Genomic DNA, 21,982 nt, shown 5'->3' on the forward strand with positions numbered 1-21,982 from the left:
AAGGACAAACCACCAGCAAAGGTTTCAACGTTAGTGGAAGAATAATGCTCATTTATAGCTAAAAGAGACAGAAAAGAGCGACTCAAATGCTTGCTCAGATCTATTCAACTTCTCACCCAGAGTACCTCCATCCTGTTGGAGACCCACGGCCCAGTCCAGTAGGATCTCCAACCTGGTCTGCAGCTGCAGCTGGCAGTGCAGACTCCTTCCCCATACCTGCTGGAGCTCCTTGGCTGCAGCAGAAAGATCATCTTGCCGACTACTCCCTTGCTCATTTCCCAAATGGGGCTGCAGGTGCTGCAAGGCTGGATCTGACCCCCACTCTTCAGTTAGTGGCTTCAGGAGCTCCACTATTTTGAACATCACAGCCAGAACCTGATTGATTAAAGTTGAACTGATTTCAATTGCGTTTACAAGGCTTTGTGGTCAAACAATGATTCAAAATCATGCATATCAATGGACCAAGAAAAGGTAGAACAAGGTAATCATAGATCATAAAATAAGTGAAATGACCTTTTTGTAAATGTCACTAATACTATATAATCAAATGTCCTGTTTGAGAACATGTGTTTTGATTTATTTCAACTATAATATTGTGCTGTCCGTAACTTTGCCAAGCTGAATAATTCAATCTTTCCAAACTCCCCACCTGATTCTGCTGTCGATTCAATTTTAGACATTCCTGCTAGTCAAAAAGGCCTCATTTCCAGAATATATATTTCAATATCCCAGCTCACAGAGACCCCACTTGATCAGATAAGAAAAACCTGGGAGGAGGAGCTGGGTTGCCCTATTGCTGACAATGACTGGGAGGAGGCACTCAGCAGAGTGAATGGGAGTACTTCTTGTGCAAGGCTGAGTTTAATACAGTTTAAGGTGGTTCACCGCACTTATTTTACCAATTCTAAACTTTCTAAAATATATCCTAATGTCACAGACTCCTGTAACAGGTGTAATTTATCTCCAGCAGACATGACACACATGTTTTGGTCTTGTCCTCGCCTTCATGATTACTGGACAGATATCTTTGGTCATTTGTCCAATTTCTAAGTGTTACATTACCACCAAGCCACCAAGTTGGTATCTTTGGGGTAATACCAAATCATGAGAATTTTAGAAAGTGGGCAAAGGACACTATTGCCTTTGCATCCTTATTAGCGAGGAGGAGAATACTACTAGGATGGAAGTCACCGCTTGCCCCCACGGCGTCCACATGGCTTAAAGACCTTATGATGTTCCTCAATCTAGAAAAAATTAAATACAATTTAAGAGGGTCTCCTGAAAAATTTGAGTTAGTTTGGAATCCAACACTGGAATACATAAGAGAATTAAAAACTCTCGAAGATAAATGAGCACCCCCTTTGAACAGCACTATCTTTTGGCATGCCTCAGGGTTGTTAGAGTACAAGTTGACCTTGTCACCTTATTTCCTTGCTGACCCCCCCCCCCCCCCCCCCCCCCCTATTTTTGTTTGTTTTGTTTTGTTTTGTTTTGTTTTTTATTCTTTTCCCTATGTTTCCATTGGAATGTATGGTGCAGATGATGATGTGCACTTCTCAACTTATCTCAAAAATAATAATTTATTCGCTTCATGGACATTTTGACTGTATGTTGTATTATGCATTGTATCATTTGTTACATTATGCATTGTATTATTTTTAATTTGGTGTTTATAGTGTAATCTGTACGGTGTAGAAAGTGTAGTGTGGATGACTGGGTAGGGTGGGGAAATGAAAGGGTATGTTGTTGAAGAAAAATGGAAAATAAGCCTTCTGATGTAAATGGCTCTTTGTTATAACCTGTGAAATCAATAAAAAATATTATTAAAAAAAAAAAAAAAAAATATTGTGCTGTATACTGTTCCTAAATTAGTATATTTTTTGTTTATTGGCTTTTGAAAATGCATCAAAAGCTTTATCAAACACCTTGCCTTGCTGTCTAGAAGAGCCTGGTATCCTCCTGCAGTAGGCACAAGTTGTCCTGCTTGTGTGCTCGCCCCTCCCACCTTCACCATCCGCCCACTCAGAGGTTCAATGAAGGATTCTGCCAGCAGGACTCCACCTACTGGCAGTACAGCTCCTGCGCAAACATACAGAGCAAGATTCACTCACTTACAGTGTAGTAATTCTGACACAGGTTGCACTGGAGACTTACCAGAAGCACTGACCTGTTACTGGATCTAGACTGACCCCAACAGTGAGAACAATGTTCCCTGTCCTGGGGTCCAGCATTGGATAGCCAATCTGTATAGGCTGCAGCAAGCGGGTGAGGGGGCAGACATGCACCCCTCCCAGTGGGTAGAGTAGTCCAGTCTGGGGGTGGATGGTTACAGCCAGAATAGGTACTGGGACCCCCGTGTCTGGGTCTGCCATGGGTGCACCCAAGTGCAGTCTCTGGCCCGGTCTGAGGCCTCTGAGTCGAGTGCTGGGCAGAGGCTGGTCGTTGTGACAGGAGGTTGGGTATGGTATGAAAGGAAGGAGCGCACTGTCCCACTTCCTGTTGTCTCCTGGGAGTGAGAATGGCATAGGTTATTCAATTAAAGGAGAGGTCCAGCTCAGAAACTCTTATGCAGTGAAATGTAATAAATCAGAGTCATCTTTACTGCATGATGCAACAGTTAAGACCCCTAAAGTCAGTATTTGTCACACTGTTATCAGAACACCCTTCAGTAACTTACAAAGAAAGAGAATAAAATAATGCATTCATTATATGTTCAAGTGATCACTGTGTTCCCACCTACAATTACCACATGATCTTATGTTGGATGATCAATTTAAAGTAATAAGGATTCTAGATGCAGTACAATTTTGCCAAGTTGTGACATACTGTACTTGAAACATATTCAATGCTTGCTTCCCCTAGTCAATTGTTTGCCTCGAAGGATGTTGTATTATGGGCCAACAATTTAGAATTTAGAGAAATGGCAGTTTGCACAGAACTCATCAAAATCATGACTGTAGAAAAAAAGTCAATTTTAGCTGCATTATAATCATCTGCAATGTTATCCGCAGTTAAAAGTGCCACTACAACGTACGTACATGTTAGGGAATTTTTTTATTTCCTTCATAATTTACATAATTTACTTTAATCTAAGTTTTTACTCATCTTAATTTCATCCTACCACCCTTTCTGTCACAGTACCTGTACATGAGTCAGTTATAAACACTAAAGTAGAGCTGGCAGGATCATAGGCTACGTTGCCAGCGATGGACATAACCCGTCCAGTTTGTGGGTGGAGGAAGAAATCTGGTGGCACTGCCATGGTGTGGCCACTGCTCAGCAACATATGGCTGTGAGCGTTTGTCCTCACGAGGCCTGTGACTGAATCACAATGAACTGTCCGACAGACACGTAAGTCCCCATCAGGACCTGGAGTAAAGCAGAAGGAGAGAATATTGTGAGCAATATGAAACTGTAAGTGATTATGATGATGATTTAAGCTTTTTTGTAATAGGGTGCAGTCACATTCTGGGCAGGCAGCTATTCATGCTGATTGTTTCCTTTAAAAGAGGTCTGTAGTGAAGAAACATGAGTCATGTAGCAAATCATGTCTCTGTATCATTTATTTGGCTGAAAAAAGTGTTACAATATCCTCATTTGTCATGAAAATGTCATCTTAACGTTATTTTCTGAGAATTTTGAATGCTCGTGCTGTATCTTGCAGATATCTTAAAGCTCAGATTGTGGCACAGGAGAGATCACAGGACTCAATAAGTGCAGAGCAATGCTTATAAATTGTAGCTCCCTTATAAACAGTAAGGTTATAATGTGCAATATTATAATATTATAATATTACAATTGGAACTTAATTTATGTTTATATTATTTGGGGGTTTTTTTTATTGTTATTTTGAATACTATAGAAAATATCAACATGCCTGAACTGAAAAACACACTACTTAGAGTACTATTATGGCCAAATATTCAGAAAAATATATATAAACTATAATTTCAATGCACACCAATATTACACAACAACCTTTAATACATTAATTACAACTTCAATACTTTTAACACAACTTGTGTTAACAGTGTACATTTTTGTTGTAGTGCACATATGTACCAATAGATGGTGATGTTTCTGTAAGATTCAGAAGACAGGTTTTGGATTACAGTCATCTGACTGTCAAAGAAGGTTTTTCTTTTAAAATGAAATAAACCTCACCAAAGATGCAGTCATTGGTCAGCACAGTTCCTGTGTCAGGACAGAGCAGCTTGGCCCCTGTGCCTTCACCCAACAACCCCCAGGCCCCCTGACGCTGGCATTCTGCTGATACTAGCTCTCCCATCTCATCAACCAGGGATGTTAGCCTCTGTATCAAACTGAAGATAGAAAATAGAAAGGGGTTTATTCTGCTCTGCTTTTTTGTGCCACTTTGCAGATATTAAATAATTGGTGGCAAATTGGTGAAAGTGTACACATTAATGTCAGTGAAAAATGTTACTTTTGATGGTTGTTGCTGTAAACCTTGCCCAGTAGTCTGAGGCACTCTTGGAGCTGAGCTTTGAACGCACTGTTAACCCTCTGCTGTGTTTGCTGCTCTCGCCTCAAAACCTTCAGGACAGGAAAAACAGTCAATGGAATTTTTTTTGGTGTATGATGAGAGATACACAAACAGTCATGCAATGCAATGTGAACCTGGAGCTGACTGTCAAGTAGAGTCCTCAGCTGTGAGGCCAGAGACTTTCGTCGCACCACCTCCCTCTCCACGTCCCTCCTTATCCTCTCATAACCCTCCCCCATTCTCTCCTCAGTGATCAAGCGTGGGTGGAGAAGCTGCAATTTCCCAAGCACTCCCTGGTACAGCTCCTTTACCTGCATACACAATTACACAAATATAAAACAAAATGACGACCCCACATCTTCATAAGATAGCAGTAATCAGATCACACATCTCATCCCATCCAGATGCAGATAGCAGGCTCATAACCGACAGTGGTGAGACATGTACGTTTGTGGGATGACACGGGTGCAAGGTGCTCCATCTCCCCTTACATCTTTATCACTTCTACTGTCCTGAGGACTGTAACAACAATCTCTGTCTCCTAAGCCAGCAGCCAGCAATTTGATAGTAAAAACAGGGAAGAACGCAGGAGAGAGAGGGGTGCGACAAAAATTCCAATGCGACACCCAATCTATTTCAATAGAGGTGAACTTTATGAGTGCAATGTATGAAGAAGGGACAGTAGCAAGTGGAAGATAAAAGGAGGGAAAGATAAAAAGAGAATGTTTATATCAATGCTTGTGGGACATTGGAGTGTGTGAAGAAATCTTGAAACTATAATATGTTTTTGCTAGTCCTGCTCTCCTTCACTGTGTTCACTGGGACAACCTGAAGCCTCAACACTTGATGCACAACAATATCTACCTTCAGACAATGGCGTCCAGGACCTCGCCTGAGGCTAAGATGATAAAAACAACACGTAGTACTCAATAATAATAAGAAGAAGATTGAATGACAACCTCTGCAACTAAGAAAGGAAAACCATATATATGAAAAGGCATTTGTGCAATTCTAGATTTCATTTTCTTTTGTTTTCTTATTGTTCTTTGTTGTGAAGCTGCTGCTCTGTGGCCTTACTTCAACCTTGTAACTACAACCAAACTCAGACTAAGAGGCTGATTTAGGCAGGCATACAATACGTGGATACAGACAGATAAAACTGAATATTCTGTATCCTAAAATGGATATCAAAGCTTCAACCTAACATATACATGAATGTGTAAATCAGGTTGTTGTCAGAGTGAAGCTTCAATACAACTCGGCCACTGTAAACAAAACCTATACTGCACAAATTGTCTTCTTAATATAATGTCCATAAGCTATTTCATAAAACAATTTGTTTTATGGGCATGAGTAATGTATTCATATTGTATTGCATCAGTAGAAAGGGGAAAGCTTTCAGAGCCCCTAGAGTAGATGCATGTCTCAGAGTGCGTAAAGGAAAAGAAGATTTAAATGTCAATCCTTACACAAAATGTACATTTAATTTCCATTTAAAGTTTGAGCTGCAGACCTCAGTGCTGAGCTGTCCCAGCCGTGTGGTTACAGACAGACTCTGTTTGAGCAGGAGGCTGTAGAAAGTGTTGCTGCTGAATGCCTCCAGATCCACCTGATGCTCATAATCCCAGAACTCCTCTGAGGGGTCTCCACAGACTGAAAAGAGACAGAAAGAGAGATCACATGTGGGGGGAAAAAACACATTAAAAATCAGGTCAGTGAGCTTGAAATGCGTCACCAACGTCTTTGCATATTCTGGTATATGAACTCGTAGAGGCTTTCATAAATAATTTCACTTCTTGCCAGTAAATAGCTTTCTGTTGTATTTTGTTGTTTGTCCTCAGGCTATTTTGGAAGGCCAGTTTTTGCCCACTGCATTTTATTAGTAGCCAACTTTAAGGCATAGAAAATGTGAAGTATAATTTTGGAACTAGTATATTAAGTCTAGTGTTAAATAACTGTGTAGCTTGGATAAATACTTTGCATTGTACTTCATAGAGCAATTATAAATAAATCATCTCAAGATATTGTTGTTTGAGGTGATTTCCCAAGACCCGTGAAATTTGGACTGTTGTCATTTTTACTGTAAGTCACTGCACGTGATATGAGGTGTATGACAACAACCTTTTCAACAGTAATTGGTTGGGTGGGAGCAACGCCCAGGGTCACTGTAAGTGTTACATAAGAAGCCATAAGGTTGAAAAGTGTGTGTGTGTGTGTGTGTGTGTGTGTGTGTGTGTGTGTGTGTGTGTGTGTGTGTGTGCGTGTGTGCGTGTGTGTGTGTGCGTGTGTGTGTGTGTGTGTGTGTGTGTGTGTGTGTGTGTGTGTGTGTGTGTGTGTGTGTGTGTGTGTGTGTTCTGTGGTTTCAGCTTAAATAGTCTGGACCTGGTTGAATGGAGTCTTGTGTCATTCTTGCTTGTTGGCTTCGGTGAATCTTCCTAAGTGAGATCACCCTTGACCCTTTTGATGAGTAGTCATCCATGTGGTAGGTCAACTGCAACAAGCGATACTGCACTCTGATTGGCTTTTTCTCTGGCCAACCATATTCACGAAACAGGATCTATAGATAGATAGATTTACAATGTGAATGAGGGATATATCAAACATATTGTATTTATTCATAATGGGTGTGTGTGTGTGTGTGTGTGTGTGTGTGTGTGTGTGTGTGTATGTGTGTGTGTGTGTGTGTGTGTGTGTGTGTGTGTGTGTGTGTGTGTGTGTGTGTGTGTGTGTGTGTGTGTGTGTGTGTGTGTGTGTGTGTGTGTGTGTGTATGTGTCATCTCTTACCAGCAGTGTAACACATACACAGAGGATGACCACAGCTCCAAATAGCAGTCCACCCGTCACCAGCCAGTCTGGCCGCAGTAACAGGTTGCGCCTCCGACTGATTCCCACCCTGGTCACATGACGAGGAATAGTTGGGAAGAAGGGCCCGGGCTCATAACACTGGCCGCCTGCAGGCATCACTCTAACATACTGAGAGACAACAGTAGTAGAGGTCAGTTTGATTGATACATTGATTATTGTTTCACATCTACAGGAGCTCTGAGGTGCAAAACACAACATTTCACACATCCAGCATTACCAGCAAGTTGTAAAGAAAAGACTGACATGTCATACGATAAATATATGATGAATGATATATTATTATTATTAGTAATATAATAAAAATTATATTTCCACATCCAGCAGACAAAAAGCACTGATTTGGAGTTGTGTTGTGTCCACTCTGGCACATGTTCAATATTCACTCCCCTCACTTCATAGCTAGTTGCTAACCGTGTCTGTCGGATGTTTGGTGCTGAGCAGGTAGCGTACTATGGGTTTTTAGAGCTTTTAGCAACAAATTTCACATTACAGTCTGTTTATCAATTTCTATTACAAAAATATTACAATATATTACAATAATAGGCTTAACAGCTTTAATTCTTATTTTATGTGAACATGTAGTTACCAAGTGTTTGTGCTGATGGCTGCTCAGTGTAAGAACATACACTCCAGGCTGGTTAAACACCACTGAAAAGAAGCTGGGAGGTGTCCAAGACAGAGTCAGCTCCTCTTTTAGTTGTCGGAACGCACCCCAGTCAAAATCACTGTTTGTGTTGTACAGGTTGTCACTGAACAACATGAAGCAAAGATTAAGGATTAAATGCACAGCATGTCAATACATAGAGACACAGTCTAGCAAATTAAAATAAAAAAATATACATGAAAAGCTTGTACACCCAGCAGCTGACTTACATATCATACTGAGGATAGTGACGTGCATTGACAGTGAACAATATAACGTCACCCAAATGGAGACATGTTGTTGGGTTCACAACTCCAGTCGCACCCGTCTCTCTACCTTCTTCCTTGATATCGCTCTTGTTCCTGCTCCTGCTGCGTGAATTCATTTCTGTGCCTCCATGGCTTATATTTTCAACTTTAGGGAACTCCCACAGAATGTCAGAATCTTGTTCTTAAACAACAGTGAAGATGATTGTAATGATTGTATCAAGTATTGACTATTTTTCATCTAAAGTTTATCATGTATTCGTTATAATTATAGTATAATAATATCACTTGATAAGAAGTTATTGTTTTGTTGCAACAAACCAGCTGAGCTCTGAGTGTCCTGCTTTTTGGTGACAGAAAACAGTTGCTGAAGTTCCTTTGGGATGCCACTGAGGAGGCCACGGAAGCCTGCCTCTGCGAGGTGAGAGATAGAAGGAGAGAAAGGAAGACATGAGAGAGGCAGGGAGTCACAAAGAAAATCAAGTGCAGGACAATAAGGGATGTCTGCCTCCACCTGTTGTCTGAACAATGTAGACAGGACGTGTGGAGTTCAGATGGCTGTTGCACAGAAGAGTCCCTTGGGAGTCCCACTGTTTAAAAACTGTCTCTATCATGCTGCTGGAGACGCCCGACACCTGCACAGACACAATAACAGCGTTTGCCTTAAGAGGTCACTGAAGTACAAGAGACACTTATCTTATAAGCATTCACCGTCTGTGCAAGACATTGTAAGAAGGTTTTGCATGCATTGTCTGAGGTAGTATAGCTCAAGCTGCACTCACTACATGTTTATTTTCAGACAGTTTCAATGGAAATACTGTATTTAGGGGTGTGTATATCATGAGTAGAGAGAGAACTTATCAGATACAGTTTTCAATTTTTTATTGACCCATGTGCTTTTCCTTTTACAGTATGCCTGAATATGTTAAGGTAAATCCGCATCTGCCTTTGCTCACCTGACTGTCATAGCTCCATACCAGTTGCATCTCTCCACTGGATCGACACTTGAGATTCAATTCAGTAGCAGGCCTGCTCCTGCACAGACCTCCACATGCAGCTCTTCCAGGAGGCTCTTTGCACACACACAGACCCAGCTCTCCATCATAACCCTGAAAGTCTTCTGCAGATTGGCACACCTGCAAGAAAGTAACTACTGTAAAGCTACAGTAGTTTCAGTTTTATACTGAAAGTTAACTTCAAAGCAAGCAAATATGTGTTATTCCTTCTCTGCTTGGGCCACCTTTTGCCTGTGTATATTTTTAAGTGGTTGCATTTTAACATAATCTAAAATTTGCAAGCATTCTCAACTTATGTTCAGTTTTGGTGTGTAACTAGGTGAGGGGTCATTCATGCCAAAGACTACTATGAAGGACAGTTACAAAAAAAATACACTGCATGGAGAGAACAGTGAAGGCCTTCCTAGCCAACAGTCACAGGAAGCAGTTGATGGTTAAATATTAAGTGAGGCTTGTACAGGCGCGTACCAGATAAACTCCTGTTTATGGAGGAAAGGGCAAAGACATCAAGGTTGTACTCATTAGCCTTGTCTATGATTGTAGAGTCAGTTCTGTAAACAGATCATAGTTTACAACTCGAGTTGTGCCTCTTTCAAAATCCTAAAGCACCATTCAGACCAATCTTCAGGAGGAGTTTCCTGCCAGAAAGGGAAACTAGATCCCTGTGTGGTGTCATTTTATGACAGAAATGCCTCCACTTTCAGTGTGTGCATCTGTGTGTGTGTGTGTGTGTGTGTGTGTGTGTGTGTGTGTGTGTGTGTGTGTGTGTGTGTGTGTGTGTGTGTGTGTGTGTGTGTGTGTGTGTGTGTGTATGATTACACAAAGTCTAACCTGCTGCCTACAATGAAGTGACCACTGATGTCTGTCCAGACAGTCGCCATACTGTGTACGTGTATTTCCATTTCTGCAGACATCGTACAGTTTTTGTACACAAGCATCTTCATTGTTGGTATGTTGGTAGCCAAGGGTACAGGGGCACCACCCATCACTGGCCTGCAGGAGAGGCAACAGGTTTCAAATTATTTTCTTGTATAATGCAATACAAGGTTCGCAGTTTGGCCAGTTTGTTACCTAATTCTATTAGGTAACGATGCAATTTTAGTCATTCATTCATTCATTGACACAGCCAGACACACAAACAATCTATTTATCTATCTATATATTGATTTGTTAGTTTACCTATTAATTCCTTCATCTCTTCTTCCATTGTCCCTTTCTTTATTCATTCATTCACGCCAATGCCTAGGTAAGAGTCAGGGTAAAAAATCTCATTCTCCTTATTATAAGTTGATGAATGAAGAGTTCAACACTCATGCATGCTGCAACAGACAGGGAAACATGAGCCTGCTGTGAGGGAACATGATCTGCAGCTCTTTCAACTTGAAGCTACAGATTGTTCAGTGTAAGGTTTCTGAGAGAGAGTCAGGAAGCTTCTCTCATGGCTTTATTAGTGTGCCCGCTGTATCTCAGGGCTAAAAAATGACACACACAAAAACAAATCATAGACTGGAGAAATTACAGTTCTACTACTCACTTGAAAAGTCTGTCCCACTCCTGAGCAGATGCAGGTGTCCTGGCCAGACAGTGGCTGCTGAGCAACAGGGCCACATGGCATAGGAGCTGACATGCCTGGTCTAGGACAGTAGTGGTGAGGAGGGCACTTTAGACAGCTGTCCATGGAATCACCACCAACAATTGGCCCATAGCTTCCCTTCGGACAGGGGATTAGAGAAAAGTTCCCCAGTGGGCAGTAGAAACCTGATGGAAACAATAATATGTTCTGACTTTTTTTTTTTGCTTTAACATCTTTCTGGGTTAAATATAGTAATCTAAGGAAAAAACAGAATACATTTTAGTACAGGGTCTCATGGTGAATTTCATAATTTTCCCCAGTGTGTTCGCTGTTGTTGATTCATCTTTTTGTTTGCTTATTATTGTTTTATCGAAACTTAGTCTTTGTGTGTTTTTTGTGGTTGATAAATAAATAAAGGATTAAATATGTGTACATACCTTTATATACTATATCTGTTGACTATTTTCACTTCACTAATATTCAGTTTACTTCATTGTAAAAGTCATAGTCAATATAATAAGAGGCTAAATGTATTCACCATAAGCAGATAATGTGGTTATGTTTCAGAATTTGTTGTTTATTTCTTGCAATATTCTAACAAAAATCATAGTTTGTATCAGGATAGCCTACCTGGCTGGCATGGTGGCCTCTCCAGGACATGTCGGCTGAAGTTTTTTCCATGAACCAGAATGGGAAGCACACAAGCAAACAGCCACCACAGACACCTGAAATTCTTACATCTCCTTGTTCTTAGCATTGTTAATATTACCACCTTTTAAGGAAAAGGACTCATGAACTACTCAGCAAAAAGTTATTAATTCTTCATCCTGGATCTGTAAATAATCTCTTGGTTGCCTGTCTTGTTTTGGCCATAGCCAAGAAAATTGTTATGAAGATGTTGTAGCTAACTCACTCCCTTGATAAACCTCTCCTGTCTGCTGCAGTTCTGCACGCAGGACCTTTTCTGTCTGTTGGTAGATGGAGGTAAGTATTGGGCTAGTTAGTCTGCATAACTTTAAATAGCATTTTGAATGATTTATGAGGCCTGTGAGGTAAGGTGACAGTGACAGTGGAGGGACTGGTACTGAACACAACAGAAAAGACAGAGAGTACAGCTACCTGGTGCTGCCAGATCACATTACTGTATTTGTTCTTCTCACTACAACCATGAAACTGATTAATGATTTGGCTCCCAACGTACGTCAACACAGCTTTGCTTTAGAGGAGTCTATGAACAAGTAAATGCGTCACAGCAGTGGCTGAATTCACATTCAGATTCACACCACAAGAACAGACATCTGCTCAGATATATCTGGCTTTATGCAAGCCAGCTGCAACTCCCAGCTTCACTTGCAAAGAAAATATTTGACAAACGTATACTGAATATTACTATGGTTGTTCCTCCATGTTTACTTATTGCAACAGTAGAAAGTGACACTATGTTTAAGGTCTTTGCGGTCTGTAGCTGACTGATATTTTGCATCAAGAAATGTCTCTTTTATCAATAAACTCAAGGAGTGTAAATGAAGTGCAATATATATATATATATATATATATATATGCATGTCAAAGGATTTCATGGAAACCTTTGACCTGTACACAGTTCCTGTGAGTCTAATCTCTGCATGTCTGTGTACAATAACCAAGGGGAACATTGTTACCCTTTGCTCCATATTTAAATGAAAAAGGAGGCCCGTCCCAGTTTTTTATTATGTAAAGTCTATAAAGTGATACAATTATGTATATATATAATCATGAATGTAAGTCATCAAGATGTACTGTAACTTTTTCTACAAGTATAAATTCCTTCATGTGTGCATATGCATTTGTGTGTATTTGTGTGTATTTGTGTGTGTGTGTGTGTGTGTGTGTGTGTGTGTGTGTGTGTGTGTGTGTGTGTGTGTGTGTGTGTGTGTGTGTGTGTGTGTGTGTGTGTGTGTGTGTGTGTGTGTGTGTGTGTGTGTGTGTGTACATAATATGTTAATGTGTGCTAACTGTAGCATTTAACTGTACGTGTAACTACTGCTTTCCTCACTCCACACTGTTGTTGTATTGAAATAATGCTGGACTTTGGTTGAATGAAATAACCTACATAGTTCTCCATGGTAGGCATGGACTATGATCCTCAAATGACGACTTGTAACTTACCTAACTGAACAGGATTCAACTTTCACCCACATATCCATGTCACCAGTGGAATAACCCTCCACGTCGTATTCACAGCCGCAAAACAGACTAATAAGATCATAGACAGGAGTTTGGAAATATGAAGCCACATTATCAGCAATAATGGAACGGGAAATGCAAAAGCACCTCATCCAAGTTGCCCTGTAAGTAGACATCTGTCATTCCTTGTTTATGGAAAGGGAAAAAATCTAGAGCACAGAGTTTAGCACAATCAGCAGTGTTTACTTGGGTTGTTTTGAGCTGCTCTGTCGTGGCCAGCAGCACAAACACTGATGTGTAAACGTTTGATTTTCAAACATCCAAAGCAAGCCATGATAATCAAGGCTCTAAAAGCTGGTCCAAAACTGAATTCTTGCACAATTTAACACATACAAAACATAAAAACCCACTTGTGTAATGCTTACAAGCACTGTGGATCAAACAAGGGACCCCACTGTAAATATTCATATAATTCAACTTCCTGGAAAATAGGGCCTTTGACGTAAAAAGCCATATTTTCAGCCAAATTTCTTATCTGACTCTGTATTCACAAAATTGAACTTGTTGAACCTTTTTGGGAAGCCCCATTAAACTTCTACCTCATTTGGACTTTTTCATTTAAAAAAGGAAAAATAGGTTTTCACTTTTCAATAAAAGCAGTGCAGAAAGTGCAGCAAGTGTTGTTGAGTTGGCAGCAGTCTTTCCATATCAACATTATAGCAGCCTTCTTGTTTTTATCATTCTGCCTATCAAAATACTTTCGCCTTCATCACTCGACCTGAAAGTGATGCATCTGTACGGACATAATTTCCATAAATCCATGCTGCGTCAAATGCAAGTTTTATGAAGGTTCAACAAGGGACGCTGGCGTCATTAACATGTGCTCACTCTGATAATGTGATAATGAGTGTGTGTGTGCATATGTGTGCATGTTGTTTTCTACTGTCATTGTGACCCTCCACGTGTTGACTGTTGACACAGGCAGAGTTTGGGCAGCCGCTCTGATAACAAGGACCTTTATAAGTCAGATGAGCGGAGAAGTCACTCTGCACACCCCTGATCCTCAGGTAAAGGCCAGCCACTGTTTCCCATATTGATCTCCACGTCTTGTTTTAGATTTATAGGGGAATGTCTGTTGTAGAATGTATTAGATAATTTGTGGAAATGTTCAGTATACATGAATTGGTTCATTGTGATGTAAATTTCTTGTTACATTTTCTCATCTGTCCTTCCACAGGAAGATAAACATGCATCTAAAAGTCGTGATCTTCACCCTCTCATTCTTGACCACTTCAGGTATTCATTGTTCCTCCATTACTAATTGAATCTTTATTTTGCAGTGAATTGCTCTTTTTTCATACATGTTTTCTTTTACTGCAGGTTACCCACTCCACCGCAACACCAGGGAGGCAACCTGGGCAGATTTAAAGGAAAATCAGTCTCATGACAAGACAGAACTCACAAAAGATCTGCAGTAAGTGGTTCAAATCAAGTACATTAAACCACCTGAGATAAATTTACATGTGTACACTCAACACAAAGTAAAATACCTGAATGTCGATATACTCTCTAAAGGAGTGTTTTTGTCTCTAATTGCACAGCACACTCTACAAAAACCATATAGATGACAATGGCCTGTACAATCAAGAAGATGATCTCAACAAGAACCCTGTGGCAGAAGAGATGCAGCGCAAACTCAACATGGAGTCGGAGCGTCTAAGAGCCCGTCTGCGCCAAGAGCTGGCTGAGCTGCGAGCGAGGTTGTCCCCATCTCCAGCTCACCTCAGCTCCACCCTGGCCAGCATGAGGGAACGCTTGGCTCCCCTCACCCAGCAGCTCCAGAGCTCTCTCAGTAGCAACACACAAGATCTGTGTGGGCAGCTGAGCCTCTATCTGCAGGGCCTGGAGACAGTCGATTCTCAGGCAGAGGTCAGTCCGGCTCACTACCAGGAAGCCTTTCAGTGGATGGGCCAAACCCTGGAGCACAGCGGCTCTAAGCTGGCTGACATTATTAGCGACTTCCAGACTAAATCCATTGGGGTGATCGAACATCTGAAAGAGATCAGTGCTAGTGAGGGAGAGGCAGCAAGGTCAGAGCTCTGGCAGGAAATGAGCTCCAAGTTGGGGCAGGAAGTGAACTCACTAAGGGTGGAGGCACAGAATAGGGTGGGGACTTTCAAAGCGGAGCTTGCCGCTCTGCTAGAAACTGCAAGGCCTCTGAAGCCTGAAGTGACAGCCAGTATGGAGCGCTTCTGCCAAAATTCAGCTCTGCAGAGCCAGATGGTTCAGTCCCGGATGGAGAGGCTGTTTGTTGGGCAAGGAGGTGAGCTGGAGGTCCAGGAAGCCCCAAGCCTGTTTCTCTCTTCTTCCTCCTCCACACAGTTAGGTGGCTCTTTGCAGGAGGATTTCTCAGTCAAACTCTCTGCTCTGATCCAGGACATTCTGCATTCAGTGCAGTGACAGAGACAAATATGCATTTCAAAGAAAAGACAGAAAAGTCGCCATTATGGTCCCACTGAAACTATTCTTTTGAAGTATTGTTGTCCAGGATTTGGTTTTATGTTCCTGAAAAAAGTAAGTAGCCTGTACATATTTATGAATATATTGATTTGATTGAAGTGTTTCTTTCATTGTGTATGTGAATGAGTCAGTGTATTAACTGTGTTGTGTATAAAGATGCTTCTTGTTCAAAGTAAAACATTTGAAGATTGAAAAAATCACCTGTTGCTGTTCTTTTATTACATAATATTAACCACAGAATGACACACAGTTGATTTTAAGCTTTATTTTGAACATGTACAAGATATAGCTGCAAGTCTGACTAATGTACACCATATTATAATGTGTTTTAACTATTTAAAGCAATGCAATTGAGATACAAGATACCTAAAGCCACTCATAGACTGGTAGGAATATCAATGGATGAATAATAATAACATAAAATACAAATACTAATTTGCTCACATATTACAAAACACTTACAAAAACATATTTTGCATTTACATTTTTTATTTTTTTAATAGCTCAGGTTTTGACTGTTCCTTCATAACCGAATAGTGACACTGACTGGACGGACAATACAAGTACATAATGTATATAAACAAAAGGCTATATATTTAGTTGGTTACCTGACAGCTACCTTCAGTTTTTAAAATCATGACATTGTCGGATGTTACAAAATCACAATAAACACATAGTTTGGTACAAGGTTACCAGGGGAAGGCATTTTTCCAGTAAAGCTGTCAGTGGAAGGACTGAGGTAATCCTCCCATCCAATAAAACTTCTTCAGGGCAAACCAACCACCAAGAACCAGCAGGACAGCAGCAGCCGAGCCAAATACAACACCCACCACTAAGCCCGTCACATTCATGTCATCTTTCTCTGGTGTCACATTATTACCTGATGCACATAGAGGGAGTTAAATGGATATTTTGGTTTAGGTCAAATAACCTTCAAGACATTAGGATATATTTCTGGATTTATGAACTTGATCAAAATATACTCACTGTAAGCAGCTGCATGCGGCCTGTCTGTTGTGGGTAGAGATTAAAAACAGAGTAAGTAAAGAAGTCAATATTTGATCATAGTTTTTAAATAACAGGAGACCAGTTAAAAGACTTTATTTAAGTGGGTCTAACCTTGTCTAGCAGTGTACAGCGGTCCAACTGAAACAGTGGCAGATTCACTGCTCTCCTCTCCAAAAGGAGTGATAGATCTTTTTCTTCTGCTTCCTCCTGTATTACAAGCCTGAAAAACAAGATCCAGATGAGTTTAGTTTGATCTACACTATATCATGTATAACAACAGCTTTTTCACACACACCTTTTAGTTTAAGAAGTAATAAATCATTTATCAAAAATAAATCACATGAAGAGAAGGGTCTTCATGGCTTTGGCATTAAAGGTGTTGCCCATGAATGGCAAAAACCTGGTTAAAATCTGGAGACCTTGCAGTCATTTCCTATTTCTCTCCTCACATTTCTTATCATCTCTCCACTGTCAGCTGTGTAATAAGGACATCACATTTCCTAAAAACAATAAACTAATTAACTAACTAACTACAAAATTAAGACTAAATATTTGTTTTTGGTCTTTTTATGTGGCTTTAAAAGTGTCCCGTTGTTTGTTTAACACAGGAAATTTCTACGTCCAAGGATTCATAAAACAGCTACATTATATACATGGTCATAAACTATATCATTCAGATCTTTGCCCTTACATTAGTGCCATGATATGCCTTTGAAAGTTGCACTGCAATTTCTGTTCCTGATGTCTTAAAAGCAAAGCAATTTGTTCTTTTCCCACTTACGTTCAACAGCTCCTGACACTTGCTGGGCTCACAGAGTCTCAGTATGCAATGCAGATAGATGCTAGACTTTGTTTGGTCACGGTGTTGAACAAAGCGGAAGGCTTCAAAGTTATAACGGGCAACCTTGGAAAGGCCATTGCTAGTCAGAGTTGTCCTTTGGTCCACTGCACAGCTAGTGAAAAGCAGAGTTATTCATATATTTAAGAGGCAAATTGTTTAATGCACGTACGTACAGTATGAAGCTATATTAATAATGTGGGCTACCATACCCAGTGAAGAAGTTGTGCTTCTCAGTGTGTGACATGTTGTAAGCAGTGGGAGTCCCAAAGCAGTGATCAAGCAGAACATGGAAACTGAAAACAGGACATTGGGCTACTGAGTTACTGTTTGCCACAGGAATATAATGTGCTCAGTATTTGTTTTCATATAAACAAATTCACTATGAGCATTCACACATCCAAATACTTACTTTCCTGTCAGGTTAACAGCCTTCACCTCCACATAGATCCTTGATCGCAGCTCAAGTCCTCCTGAAGGTATGACTAATGGATAGCCATAATCAGAGTCCTGCAGCAATAAGATGTCAGAGTAAAATAAGTCTAGAGAAATAGCTCTGAAGTGTGTTTGAGGCAGCTCTTGTAAATGGCAACTTGTACTTACATTAAAAACACTCATTTTCAGTGTATCAATGAAGGTTCCATTATTATCGCTGTTTGACACCGAGACTGAAGAGCTAAAGGAATCATGGAAAAGAGAATAAAAACTCAGTGAGTTGCTTCTGTCAAAATGCAATGTGATACATTTACAACTTGCCTAAATCATGGTACAAAGAAATAATTTCTACAGTAACTCACGCCACGATCTGTGTGTTGTTGATCAGGTACTCCAGTGGGTAGCGGCAGGAGAAGTGATAGTAGAGGTCTGTGGAGTAGCTGATCAGACCCTGGTCAGATCTGGGGGTTTCAATGTTGCCTGTGATGATAACTGACTGGATAGATAGGAAGCTGCTGAAGGGACCATTGGGGTCGGGCCTCTCATCCACAATCTGAACAAGAACAGTGAAAGTTAGCGAAAATCATAACAAGACCCTTATGTTGCCAAATAACTTTCAACAAAGTGTTTCTCATTTAAAGCTCAGTTTCAGTTCCAATTTTTCAATTTTTTCCAAATATCTCCCTAATTCAGCACAATCTAACCTCTTCTACCAGATATTTTCTGACCTGCAGGGAGTGGCGACAGGGGTTATCCTGACTGTGGTTAACAGGGAGCTGGTAACGGATGACTGGAGGGTCCACACTGGTGTCGATGGAGCCCTGGCAATCTGTGTCGTTGTGGTTCCCATTCAGTGCCAGGTCTGTGGAGTTGAAACCTGCCCACTGAGCAGTGCACAGGTTGACCTCCAGTGTGATTATACTGGTGCCACAGTCAACTGACAGGTCCAAGTTGTCTGAGAAAAAAAAGACCAACCAAATGAAACTTAAAGGATATTTCTGATGTATGCATGGTTTGTGCAGAATACTCATATTAAACTGATCTGATTCAGTCGAAATAGTTGTTAACCAACCTGGGGTCCTCTGGTACTCAGAGGAGCAGTTATAGAGACATAGAGCAGGCTGCAGGAGCACAATCACCAGAGGGAGACAAAGATAAAGAGTCATCCTGTCTGCAAGAAGTTCAGTTGGTTCAGTCATATAAGGGATGGAGGGACACAAAATAACAATAGCAAGATGTTCAATCTGTGAAAAATACATAAAGATGCAAGTGATTAATTGGGGGGGAAAATTGCATGACTGCAGTTTGTATGATGTCAAATTGTGTTGCAAATGTTATTTTATTTTGTTTAAACTCTGAATATATAACATTTCAGTCAATTCATAATTCACATTATAATTCACAAATGAATGCATTTCAAACAAAAAAAGACCTACGTGACAACCTGAGGAGGGTCTTACCTTGTTGGTACCTGAGCAGGTGTTTGTCACAGAGGCTTTTATAGTCTCACACAGCCTCACGACACCTAAAACCATAGAGGTGTGACTCTCTTCAACTAATTTTAGACCCCTGCACACACATGCACACGCACACGCACACGCATACTCACACACACACACACACACACACACACACACACACACACACACACACACACACACACACACACACACACACACACACACACACACACACTTTCTCCACCTTTCTACCGTGACTTTTCATTAAGACAGCAGCAGCTCCTGGCATGATAGCAGCAGATTAATGTGTTGGTGGGCTTTGACACTGATCCCTCAGGTTAAGTAGAACTGATGTTTCAGGTTTTGCCTTCATCAAAAATGATAACTGCAGATTAGAGGTGAAAGGTATGGCCTAAATTAAGTTTAAATATTGATGCAATATACATAATTATTAGTAGATACAGTATGTTTTGTTTTAGGCAAAGGACTACATTTTTAAATAGACAATAATTAGCTTTGCAAGAAGATTTTGGCTGCAAACCCATTTAATCCAAATAAAAACAAATGTTTTGCAAAGCTTTCCAAACCTTTCAATCTCAAATTAGATATATTTTAAAAGATATATATAAAAAAAAGTGTGTAGAGGTTCACTGTCTTCAATAGTAGATTCATATTTTGAGAATGAAACACCTAGAATGCTTGTAATGTGATCACATTTGCCACAAGCTACACAGTACACAGTCAACCAGGAGTAACCTTTGTCAAACCTCTCCTCATTTATTTACAGTTTTACATTGCAGGTAATCTGTAGCTATAGGCCACAACTGTTATGGATGAGACCAAGAAGCCCTATTGTTGCTGGAATGAAGAATGGTGAGAGGAGACATTTGTTACACTATCCACAGATGCGTCACTCTTGTACAGTTTTTTCTGTCCTCACCTGCATCCAATGATAAACCTCCTAAAGCCACTCATCGGCCATTCTTCTGCACTCTAATCACATTCTCCATTCCTCAATTTTCCTATAATCCTTCTGGCCGTAGGGTCTCTGATAATGGCAGATTATGTAAGCATGTCTAGACAAAATGTACAAGGGCTGATCGTAAATAACCAATGCATGAAATAATCACTGCTTATAACACATAGTTTATGGCATGTAAATGTTTTGAAAGAGCATTTGTTTATGTGAAAATAACAAAAAAATATAATGGCATAAGAGGGTTAGATAAACAAATTAGGATAGAATTAAAAAAAAGAATAGAAATCAACCATAAAGTAACTAATATCAGGATGCTAAAGTTTGATAGACCAGGCTACAAGGATTATTATCTCAGTGTACTTTGATAATGATTAGTGTAAATCTTTAGACTCCCTTCACAAGGATCAACAATGGGAACTGACATACAATCACATCAGAAAACACTGAAAACAAGGCCCAGGAGGGATACAGATGTGGTTTTGGAAGAAAGAGGATACACTGGGAAGCTTGTGAGGGGGTATTACTGTACTCTGTGGGCATGTACAGTAAAGGAGATCATTAGTGCAATTAATGTGACCTAAGGGTGTAAATGGGTAACCTGTGTATGGTAACTACAGTACATGCTTTTGCTCTTATGATAAATTACTGTTTCATTCCTGAACTGTTGCTAAAAATACATAATCAGTTAGTGTCATTGCACAATAGCCTTATTTCATGAGTAGTTTGGTGTCATCGCCTGGCCAAAATTAGACAGAGCTCAACTGCTTTGTTGTTGTCTGCATCCAACAGACTCATGATTCACCAGCGCTGAGGAGTGGAAGCCAAGAGACACAACTTCACCCTCAATGAACGGGCAGGACAATAACAGCCATTGTTTAGTTGTTTTTTGTCAGAAAACACTGATAGACATTCATTCCAATATACAGTTATGTAACAATTAATCTGAAATAAACAAAAACACAAGAATGAAGTCATACAGTAGTTGTTTTTTTGTCCTGCACAGCCTGTTGGTGATCTTAAAATTAAGCTTAATAGCAGAATAAGAAGTACATTTTTTAATGAGTCAAGTTGCAAAATGATTTATTCCACCGAAACCTGGAAAAACTGTAAATAATTCACATTACATTCCTGAGTTTGTTGCCCGACGATAAACACACTGAGGATGTGAAAAAAAAGCTCAACAGAGGCAACATTTGAAACACGCAGTCACAGTTCTTCATCACATGACAAACATTCAGCATGCATCACCCGATAATCAAATCAACCTATAAGGCCTTGAAAAACCAAAACAAGAAAAATCATCCAGTACAGCTCAATCTGACAACAAAATTTCCACGACGGACACGCTTGTGTCACTAATAGAGAAAGAGAGATGGCCTGAAGCCACATAGCGCGACAACAGAACTACACACAGACATACAGCCTGTGACTGTCCGTCCTCTGTCAGCTCTCCACAGAGAGGCGCTGTTGTTTATCACTCTGCTTCCAAAGTCATATGTTGATAGCTGTTGTTAAAAATCATGCAAGAGGAGGATAAATTGCAGGTGGTCATGGTGTTTAGACTGACTGCTGTATAATGAGCGTATATGTGTCTCTGTATGTCATCTGCTCTGACTGCTTCTCCACATTTACATTTTTACAACGTATCTCTACCACCAAAGCCCTAGAGATACTTTAGGTAACAAAATGTCGTATTGGTGGTCGATATC

At 40.3% G+C, this 21,982-nt stretch overlaps 4 protein-coding genes across 8 annotated transcripts in view; 1 reads left to right on the top strand and 3 right to left on the bottom strand.

Annotated features, from left to right (window-relative positions):
• Positions 1–8,534, bottom strand: part of si:dkey-103g5.4 (uncharacterized) — a 31,887-nt gene extending 23,353 nt beyond the window's left edge. For all 4 annotated transcript variants that reach the window (XM_062419488.1, XM_062419485.1, XM_062419486.1 and 1 more), the window contains exons 1-12: positions 8,243–8,534; positions 7,956–8,118; positions 7,289–7,477; positions 6,887–7,061; positions 6,018–6,157; positions 4,639–4,815; positions 4,445–4,554; positions 4,165–4,322; positions 3,142–3,369; positions 2,168–2,506; positions 1,931–2,079; positions 117–375 (exon numbers count right to left, since the gene is read on the bottom strand). In XM_062419488.1, the coding sequence (XP_062275472.1) occupies positions 117–375; positions 1,931–2,079; positions 2,168–2,506; positions 3,142–3,369; positions 4,165–4,322; positions 4,445–4,554; positions 4,639–4,815; positions 6,018–6,157; positions 6,887–7,061; positions 7,289–7,477; positions 7,956–8,118; positions 8,243–8,397 (2,242 nt within the window). In that variant the 5' untranslated portion in view covers positions 8,398–8,534. The remainder of the gene's footprint in view (positions 1–116; positions 376–1,930; positions 2,080–2,167; positions 2,507–3,141; positions 3,370–4,164; positions 4,323–4,444; positions 4,555–4,638; positions 4,816–6,017; positions 6,158–6,886; positions 7,062–7,288; positions 7,478–7,955; positions 8,119–8,242) is intronic.
• LOC133980711 (uncharacterized) lies at positions 8,530–13,295 on the bottom strand. Its single transcript, XM_062419489.1, has 7 exons — positions 13,016–13,295; positions 11,498–11,592; positions 10,829–11,052; positions 10,126–10,287; positions 9,235–9,414; positions 8,793–8,913; positions 8,530–8,692 (listed from the first exon to the last, which is right to left on the bottom strand). The coding sequence occupies exons 1-7, from the start codon at positions 13,207–13,209 to the stop codon at positions 8,547–8,549; spliced, it is 1,122 nt and encodes a 373-aa protein (XP_062275473.1). The 5' UTR covers positions 13,210–13,295; the 3' UTR covers positions 8,530–8,546.
• zgc:162608 (uncharacterized protein LOC100037332 homolog) lies at positions 13,061–15,753 on the top strand. Of its 2 annotated transcripts, none has more exons than XM_062419490.1 (5): positions 13,061–13,197; positions 14,015–14,100; positions 14,271–14,329; positions 14,414–14,507; positions 14,635–15,753. In XM_062419490.1, exons 3-5 carry the CDS (start codon positions 14,281–14,283, stop codon positions 15,491–15,493), a joined length of 1,002 nt encoding a protein of 333 aa, XP_062275474.1. In that variant the 5' UTR covers positions 13,061–13,197; positions 14,015–14,100; positions 14,271–14,280; the 3' UTR covers positions 15,494–15,753. The 2 variants fall into 2 exon arrangements, with proteins under 2 accessions (XP_062275474.1, XP_062275475.1); XM_062419491.1 differs by having other exon boundaries at positions 13,137–13,197; positions 14,019–14,100.
• Positions 15,754–16,275: 522 nt separating this feature from the next.
• On the bottom strand, positions 16,276–19,000 carry LOC133980714 (zona pellucida-like domain-containing protein 1). The gene is made up of 10 exons (XM_062419494.1): positions 18,907–19,000; positions 18,563–18,789; positions 18,197–18,387; positions 18,003–18,075; positions 17,812–17,909; positions 17,612–17,695; positions 17,343–17,514; positions 16,673–16,781; positions 16,541–16,564; positions 16,276–16,433 (listed from the first exon to the last, which is right to left on the bottom strand). Exons 1-10 carry the CDS (start codon positions 18,998–19,000, stop codon positions 16,276–16,278), a joined length of 1,230 nt encoding a protein of 409 aa, XP_062275478.1.
• Between the last annotated feature and the right edge of the window lie 2,982 nt (positions 19,001–21,982).

Source organism: Scomber scombrus, chromosome 5 (genome assembly GCF_963691925.1).
Source record: "Scomber scombrus chromosome 5, fScoSco1.1, whole genome shotgun sequence".
In the NCBI taxonomy this organism is placed as follows: Eukaryota; Metazoa; Chordata; class Actinopteri; order Scombriformes; family Scombridae; genus Scomber; species Scomber scombrus.